Source organism: Hippocampus comes, unplaced genomic scaffold, assembly GCF_001891065.2.
Source record: "Hippocampus comes isolate QL1 unplaced genomic scaffold, H_comes_QL1_v1.1 scaffold518, whole genome shotgun sequence".
Classification (NCBI taxonomy): Eukaryota; Metazoa; Chordata; class Actinopteri; order Syngnathiformes; family Syngnathidae; genus Hippocampus; species Hippocampus comes.
The window spans coordinates 21639-30377 of NW_017804833.1; the positions used below are offsets into that span (position 1 = coordinate 21639).

The window sequence follows — 8739 nt, forward strand, 5'->3', positions numbered from 1 at the left end:
TGAGGAAGCGAACATCCGGCACACGCTTATGGTAAAGGTCCCGCACCCGCTCCACCAGCTCCGGAGACGGAGGCACTGCGCGCCGGGAGGGCAGACTTTTTCAATTCCCAGTTCCGCCCGATCCAACATGGTGGCAGCCGTTGGGAGGCTTACCTTTGTCCGTCAAAATGTGCAGGCAGCGGGTAACGAGCGTCTCCGCGCCCTTGGGGCAGTTTTCCACCAGAAGCAGAAGCTCGGGAGAGTTCATGCCCATTCCGCGGATCTGTGGGAACGCCGTTCAAACAAGACGCCTTGCGCGGTTAACACGAAAGCCTTCACGATTGTAAGTCACAACTCTGTCTTGGTGACGTCTTTGGGACACACTTTGGGCCAGGCGGCAGTTTGAAGCGGCTGCTGTGAGCCTGTTGTGAGGTGGCATCGGGTCGCGTGCAAAAGTTTCTCTGGGGGGACCTGTGATGAGGCGAGCAACTAGGACGACTATACCGGGGTGTGATGAAGATTTGAGGAAAAAAAAAAAAAGGGAGCGCCCATCAAGACAGTAAACGCACAGAGCGTATCGTCACTGGTGGGAACAGCACTTTTATCCCCATATTGCGCTTTTTCAATGAGCGCAGCGCATCAGACACAATTCGGCGGCAAACCTGGCGACCGTTTCAGTTTCTCGGGGGAGCTGTGACGAGGCGAGCAACTAGGACGACTATAGCGGTGTGTGATGAAGATTTGAGGAAAAAAAAAAGGGAGCGCCCATCAAAATCAAGACAGTAAACGCACAGAGCGTATCGTCACTGGTGGGAACAGCACTTTTATCCCCATATTGCGCTTTTTCAATGAGCGCAGCGCATCAGACACAATTCGGCGGCAAACCTGGCGACCGTTTGCGAAGTTGTGAAACACTCGCGAGGACTCGGACGAAAAGTGACTTACGGGGAGCTCGATGGCTCGAAGCACGCTGCGCTTGATGTCGGCGATGGCCTCCGTGTAGACGGACGCCAGCTCGTGCACCAGCTTGTGGTTCAACGGCAGCAGAGACAAGTAGAGGAAGAGACACTGGCGGACCGTCTCTTCGGTCCAGGGGGACGCCACCTCTGCGCCCCCGAGCAAACAGGCAGTTTAGAAGCGCGCGGCCGGGCTGACCTTTAGGAGCGGCGGCGGCGGCGACGTCTGGTCCTCACCTGTGTCTTTGTCGGCCCCAAAGAGCAGCGACGGGGGGTTGGGGTGGACCAGGAGTTGCATGTAGTTCAGGGCAAACTTCTCAATGTAGTCCCGGAGGTGGTCTTTCTCGTACATGCGCTTCAGAAAGGCCAGGGCGGTGGACCGCACCTGAAAAGAGGTCAAAACATCACAAGAAACTCATTTCAAGTCAACCGTTGTGTGAAGCGCAGCTGCCGTCTTTGCCCAGAGTGGACAATCCCTTGTGCCCGGCGGTGAGAGATTTGGGGTTTGATTCCCCCCTCAAATCTGCGCAGCGCCGTCGCAGACCGGTCAATGATTGTTGACCACTGATTTGACTTCGGAATTGCACAAATAAGGCCAGCAGAAGGAGTTTCGTCCTGAATATTTTTCTTTTTGACCTGGCTTTTAGCACTACGTCATTCATCTTGTCTACTCATGGTTAAATTGGTTCAAGGTTTCTTTTTTCCAAGACAACTGTCTTTTGTTTGGGGGTGGGGGTGAAGGGAAAAACCTCTTACCTGGCCGACCCTCCCCCCTCAAATCTGCGCAGCGCTGTCACAGACGGCTCAGTGATTGTTGACCACTGATTTGACTTCGGAATTGCACAAATAAGGCCAGCAGAAGGAGTTTCGTCCTGAATATTTTTCTTTTTGACCTGGCTTTTAGCACATCCTCATTCATCTTGTCTACTCATGGTTAAATTGGTTCAAGGTTTCTTTTTTCCAAGACAACTGTCTTTTGTTTGGGGGTGGGGGTGAAGGGAAAAACCTCTTACCTGGCCGACAGTTTCGGCTGTCGCTTTAGCCAACAGCGCGGAAAAAAAGAAACCTGAAACCAATTTAACATCGGGTTTTCATTTTGACATTTTATTTAAAAAGAATGATTTGACTCCCCACAGAGCAGCAGAGTTTCAAGGCGTGGCTACATTTTCTCAAGACTGTTGGACTTCTTCAAAATCAAACCATATTTTCCATTTTGATGTTTAGCTTACTGCTCAATAACGGGAGGCAAAAACAGGTCGATTTGACTCCCCCCCCCCCAACTTAAAAGGAGAGGCCTATTAATTCAATATGGAGCACAATGTTGCCACCTTCTCTTTTTCATGCGAGCTGAGATCCAGGAGCACGTGAAGGTACTGGAACTGCCTGGAAGGCCGCTTGACGATGAGTTCCTTCAGCGTCGTCATGCCTAAATACACCCGCGACTGCAACAGAAGAGAGGAAGGGCAACAGCTGAGTGCGATGCTCCGATGCCGCCATCTTCCTGTCGTTGACGCACCTCGTCCTCACAGTAACGCCGGATTACTTCCAGCGCCGACTCTGTGATGATGGGAGCCTCCAGTACCAGTTTGGTGAACAGCCTGCCCCACGACAACAAATGTTACTCAGCAGCGCCCACTTGAGAGTTTTTGTTCCATTTGTAACCAAATTCAATTCACAGGTATGACAATGAAAGAAGGGAAATTGAGGAAACGTTGCACCTGGGAGGAAATTCAGCACCAAAAGACAGCTTCAATTCCCAACATGAAATTTGGTGTCCATCATAATTCGTAATATATTTAAAAAAAAGATTTTTGAGAAGCGATGCATGAGAGGATACAGAAAGTCAGCCATTTTAATCTAATCCGTCCTCTGCTCCTTCCAAGACAAACTTTTTTGTCCAGTTGCGACCAAATTTTACAAGTCAGACAGTGAAAACTTGACAAAAAAAAAACAACAACAAAAATCCTCCCACCATTTGGTTGAAGAAGAGCAGCCAATTTTGCTGCGTGGGTCGGCACATGACTTTGACTGGAGCGGAACAAGCCTCAAGAGGCCACGCCCGCAAACCCAAAGGATGTCGGTCAGTTTGATTCCAAGTGAACATTTTGGAGGAGCGGGGGCTTCTTCAAATCCCGACCGTTATTACCGAATGAGGGATTGGTCCTCACCCGTCCTTCTGCTCGGGCTTCTCCTGCAGTCCGGAGAGCAGCGTGTACAGACACTGGTCGTAGCTGTCCAGCAGCCCCGAGGGCAGCTGGCTCAGGTAGGTGTTGTACTCTTGATAGAGCAGCGAAAAGGCCAGCTCGCTGCGGCTGCGGATGTCCTCCAAAATGAAGTGCAGCACGTCCTCTTTCATGATGCCCTCAAACTGCGTCACCAGCTTGGAGAGGAGCTTCACTCGGACCTGACGACAACAAAATCACATCAGGTTTTCTTTGGGGATTTTTACCCTATTGGAATTTGCATTCTACTTTCCCCCCCCCCCCACACACACACACACACACAATGGTCCAGCACAAATAGGGAGCGATCGCTTACATGGGACATTCCACTTTGAGTGATGGTCTTTTCAGAATGAAGGATGCGCTTGATGGTCTTGGACGTTAAGCGTTCAATCTGCGTCTCGGATAAAGGCTGGATCACATCCGCCAGCCTGAAGACTTTCTTCCTGCCGGTCAGCCCCGCCAATCTGCTCCACGAGGAAGGGGAGAAGACAAAGACGGTCGGGAGGCGTTTGCGACGCATCGGTCGCCGGTTGCAGATCTGACTTGGTTTGCGCCGACGGCAGGATGGGCTCGGGAAGCCTCTTGACAGCGGCGAGGTTGGGAGCCTTTTCTTTTTCCGAGTAGCCGCCCACCACGGAGATGGCCTGGCCCACCATCACTTTGCGCTTGATGAGAGAGTCACTGCTGCCCATGTCATCTTCGTTGGCGCCCTCTTTGCTCGCCTCGTTCTCTCTGGCTTTGCACTCCTCTAGGCCTGCAGAGAGGGCAGGCAAAAAAAAAAAAAAAAAAAAAAAAAAGGCATATTTCCCGGGGTGTCGAAAAGGCACTCGTGATCCTGGGTCAGTCCAATTAAGTATCAAAGCTGTCCGACAAAATCCGACAGTATTCTCCCCGGGAAAATCAAATATTTTCATGTTCATCGAACTTGAACCCGACAGGCGCGACCATTGTGGGTTTTCTAAGATTGCCGGACCGACCTGGCCCGATCCCAGCCGCAGTCATCTGTGTGGCCATCAGCCGGGCCAAATGCTTGATTTGGGCGTCGGTGCCAGCCGACTCCACGGGCGTGTACGTGGCTTGGAAGGATGCCGGCATGGTGTCGGGCAGATACACCATACTGATCAGCACCTGCGCAAAGAGACAGGCGTCGGCTTCGGCGCGTGCAAAAAGCCCAAGCGAAGAGCGTCCCCCCCCGCTGTGGTCGCTCACCAGATTGGCGACGTTGTCGGCGTTGAGGAGCGGGCGCAGGAAGTCGGCGGTCAGGTCAATGGCGGACTGCGCCACTGGAACCGGAGCGGGCTTGGGGGCTGAGAGAGGAGCCGGCTCCTCCTTGTCCTCGTCGTCTTCCATCAGGGTTTGCTCTGAACGCGCAGCAGAGGCAAAGTCAGGAGTCCGAGGCGCACACTGGGCCACGGCATACGGCCGGGAGACTCGCCTCCCACGACCGTGTGCATCCAAAGAAAATCGGCGCTGCGCGGCTGATGTCGCCGTGCGTCCGATGACCTCGTCGCACTGACCAACTCTAGCGTTTACGCGGTATGACCAAAGAGGGCACTCACCCAACTTGACCTTCTTCCCCTCCGTGTACTGCTCGTGCCGCGGCCTCTTGCGATGCTCCCTCGGCGGCGGCGTGGAGCGCGTGATCTCGCTCTGGGGCATGCCAAGGTCCAGCAGCAACGTGCTGATCTGGCCTTGGAACTCCAGACTGGACGGATGCTTGAGCACAGCCACCAGGTGCAGCTTGAGGTTCTTTCGCACGCTGCTCACCTGCGACTTGGCCAGGGTGGGCGGAAGATTAGCTGCAAAGAAAAAAAAAACAACAAAAAAAGGCAAAACATTTGATTTCACGGTGACCAAATGGAACTGGATGGTCAACGTTAGCCGGTTCCTGACTCACCGTGTAAGGTCTCGTACGCTTGAACCACCTTGGACATAAACATGGGCCTCTGGCGGGCGATGGTGGCTAGGGAGCCCAGCGCAGTGGTCAGGTTAATGCTGGAAATGGCGGGATGCACCATGAACTTCAGCAGCTTGTCCAGAGCCGATTTTCCCTCCTCACACAAAACATCTACGAAGGAAAACGTGGACATTTGGGTTGTTGATGTCAATTAAGAATACACGACTCCAGTAAGGTAGACTTCTAACGTTGGCGGGGCATGCATTTGGTTGCCGCGCCTTCAGTGGCGCCGACCACTTGGAATACCACAACAATCACAGTGCAATTACACGCGCAATACAAATTAAAATAAAAAAATCAGATCGGTGGCCAATTGGAAATTTGACTGCTTCAAGAAACAGTTCCATTGCTCGTCTAGTTCAAGTTACGGGGGTTAATTCATGGCCCGATATGTCGGAATTTAGCTGGTGAAGCTGGCTCAGTGCTTCAGGCCATGTTTCGCATTCTCGTCTTCCTACCGTAGCGGATGTACGTGTGGTCCTTGGGTACTTTGTCCAAAGTGATGTCGCTCTCCTGGCGCTTGGGCACATCCGAGTCGACCACGCGAGGCGACAGGGTGACGATGAGCGACTCGGTGAATTTGATGGCGTGAGTGCGCACGCCGTCGTTCTCCGAGTCCAGCAGTGCCAGGACGTCGCCCTTCATCTGCGTCACCATCTCCCAGCAGGCCTCCTGCATATCCGACACGGCTTTGGCTCGCACCAGCCACTGGGGGGGTGAAACGGTTTCGTTTGTATATGTTCCATATTGTGACTCAAACCTTGACTTGGATGCCTGCGTCCGATTAAGATCAGTCTTGTCTGAAGTACATGCGAATGTTTGCAAATGTCTGATTCGGATTATTCCCAAAGATAAAACATGTTGTGGACAACTTAAAGTTCAACAAGGTCTCTAACCAATCAATCAATGATCAAAGTAGTTATAAATTGTTGCACCTGCTAAGTGCAAACATTTCCACCAGGCTACTCTTGCCTGTAAAGATTTTTATAGTTTCACGCATGCATGGTGTAACCAGAGAGACATCTATAAGTCTTTTTTTTTTTTTTGAAAACTTACCTGTAGCGTAACCTTGTACATCTGCGTGAGTGTGAGAATGGCTTTCTTCACCACGTTAACGCTGTCATCCTTGAGCAGCATGTTCAAGTTTGCGATTAGCCTGAGGAGCAGCTCATTGTCTCGTTTACTGGAAAAACAAAATATTTAAAAAAAAAAAAACAGAAAAACATGAGTAGAGCGCAAAACAATCGATCTCTGACTGGAATACAGAAGCACCCACCATGCTTCCTCGATAAAGCCGATGACAAACTTTCGTACTTCGATGGATTTGTCCGTCTGAAAGGCAATCATCTCCTGAAAGGTGAAGAAGAAAAAAAAGCTTCATTGCATGATGGCATCATGATATGATGCATGCTCATGTGCACCCTTACGTCCAGGAAATTGTCAAGGAGAGATGGATCTTTGTTGATGATTAGCTCCTGGACCTGGAAAATGAAACAGAGGGGTTTTTACACACACACACACACACACACACACACACACACACACACACACACACATTTGTTCTTATCTTATATATACGGCTTTGTGCAAGCACCATTCATTTGCAGGTTGGGCGCAAAGGGTGCATCAGAATTGCAGAGAACACCTAAAAAAAGTTGCTCAGTATGGTCCAAGTCACTTTTTCTCAGAGGACTGGGGTGTTAAAATGGGTCATTTTAACCAAGGTGCGGCAAGTGGATGTTAGGTTCTGAAAGTCTTTATCCTTTGTGTATCCCCCCCCTCCCACATAAGACGCCCAGGATCTCTTTTAAAACACGAAAAAAATGCATTCTTTCAAAGGCAAATAGGACTGACTCTTAGCTCCGTTTACAGGGAAGAACAGACCTGTTTGAGCACAGCCAGCTTTGCATCTGTGGGAATCAAGGCAGCCTGGTTCAAAAGATCCACGACCTGAAAGCAGATAGAGTTTCTCACATGCTCCGGCCGCATTTTAGTATTCTAATCCTATAGACCAGTGTTAACCGACCTTCGGTGCGCCAAGGAACACATTTCACCTTGAAAAAAAATATCACGGCACACCACACTGCAAAACGCTCAACAAAAAGTGGTTATGGATATGCAGGTTAATTATGAACCTTCTGTCTTCCGAATCAGTCCACTTGAAAATATACCCAGATACATTGTGAATCCTCTTTTATTGGAAGGAAATGGTACACATAGAACTGACAGGTTCATTTAAATGTGTGCAAATAGAACACAAAAAAGGCATTGCGTCATACCCCTCTCGACCTGAGCCGTACCATATCGAATTGAATCGTAATCCCACAGAGTGGATCCAAATAGAACGCTTCCACTTTTACGTCGAAACCGTCCTTGCGTCAATTCGCATTCCAAGTTTCGAAAACCGAATCAAATTGTCTTTGGTGGAGAGAATTGACAACTTATTTCCTGCGGCAGAACTCATGATCTCTCACGGCACACTGGTTGGGAATCACTGCCAGAGAGACTCGTGTTTACCTTTTCACTCGTGGTCATGTCGATGACATTGTGTGTGTCTCCGTCTTCTGCGGAGAACTCCATGATGCCGTCGGGCTTCCTTTATTATTTACTCGTCGTAGAAAACACCATAACCCCTCTTCTGATTACACACACGCAAAACAGACAACCGTGAATAAAAGAAAGACAACCACGAGTAGGAAGTGACAATGGACACAAATTGAATCTTGTTTACTGCTAACAGGCTAACTAGCGCCATGCTAACTACCGAACACACTTAGCGATACAATTGGAAGAGTGTGACAGATATGGATCCCTAAATAACACACGCGTATTCTGACACATACATTCAAAAGTTTCAATACCTTAAAGTCAATGAAAGCGAAGCTTAGTTGGCAGTCAGTGAATGAAGCAGCTTCAGGCAGGTAGCGGCTTTTTTTTTTCTTCTTCGCGTTTTGAAAACGTGAAGTGCGCAGCACCACACTGCCCCCAGCGAGACTCGTTGCGCATTACAGGAGAGTAATTTGCATTCTAGTTTAGGATACTGTCTTCCATACAGTAGCTATACCCGATTTCATTTAGCTGAAACCGTAAGCCCATCATTAACACTCTGTAGAGCAAGCAGAGCGGCACTTTACCGCCTAAAAGGAGACTCAACAGAGAAAAATAACATAATCAGGATAAAACAGGGGGGGGGGGGATCGATCGCCTTAGGCAACAAATGGACGTTTGAACACCGGCGAAGTCAATTTTGAGACTTTACACCATTTGACCAGCAAAAGATTAAAAAGAGTTGACGCCCCTTAACGGACTTTTTGCTGGTGCGGGAGGAAAGCCGAGTGTGAAAAGTGGGCCTGCTTCGTTGTACAGGTACTTTGCTTTTGCATCATCGGACCTTCTGCCCTCTAGTGGCAGAGCATCCAATGGGTGCGTCTGTTACAATAGGCAGCGTTACATGAACAAAGACAATTTATTGTGAATCAATGCTCATCTTTGGACCGCCGAAGCAAATCTGGGTTATTTCCCGCCGCGTCACGCTTCCGTTGCCGAGAGAACGCCCGTCTGCGTTGTGGAATCCGAGTCCTTGTTTTCGGGCCGCGCGCGCGCCCCCGAGTCGCTTGGCTCC

The 8739-nt window shown here is 50.0% G+C and overlaps 1 protein-coding gene across 1 annotated transcript in view; it reads right to left on the reverse strand.

Annotated features, from left to right (window-relative positions):
• sympk (symplekin) overlaps window positions 1–8081 on the reverse strand; it is an 11069-nt gene extending 2988 nt beyond the window's left edge. Inside the window, exons 1-20 of the mRNA XM_019868996.1 lie at window positions 7979–8081; window positions 7635–7755; window positions 7002–7067; window positions 6545–6598; window positions 6394–6467; window positions 6174–6300; window positions 5576–5825; window positions 5058–5228; window positions 4720–4959; window positions 4370–4521; window positions 4138–4288; window positions 3704–3914; window positions 3474–3624; window positions 3104–3339; window positions 2452–2533; window positions 2264–2377; window positions 1173–1320; window positions 925–1085; window positions 154–262; window positions 2–75 (exon numbers count right to left, since the gene is read on the reverse strand). Of these exons, the coding sequence (XP_019724555.1) occupies window positions 2–75; window positions 154–262; window positions 925–1085; window positions 1173–1320; window positions 2264–2377; window positions 2452–2533; window positions 3104–3339; window positions 3474–3624; window positions 3704–3914; window positions 4138–4288; window positions 4370–4521; window positions 4720–4959; window positions 5058–5228; window positions 5576–5825; window positions 6174–6300; window positions 6394–6467; window positions 6545–6598; window positions 7002–7067; window positions 7635–7697 (2634 nt within the window). The 5' untranslated portion in view covers window positions 7698–7755; window positions 7979–8081. The remainder of the gene's footprint in view (window position 1; window positions 76–153; window positions 263–924; window positions 1086–1172; window positions 1321–2263; window positions 2378–2451; window positions 2534–3103; window positions 3340–3473; window positions 3625–3703; window positions 3915–4137; window positions 4289–4369; window positions 4522–4719; window positions 4960–5057; window positions 5229–5575; window positions 5826–6173; window positions 6301–6393; window positions 6468–6544; window positions 6599–7001; window positions 7068–7634; window positions 7756–7978) is intronic.
• Window positions 8082–8739: the final 658 nt, after the last annotated feature.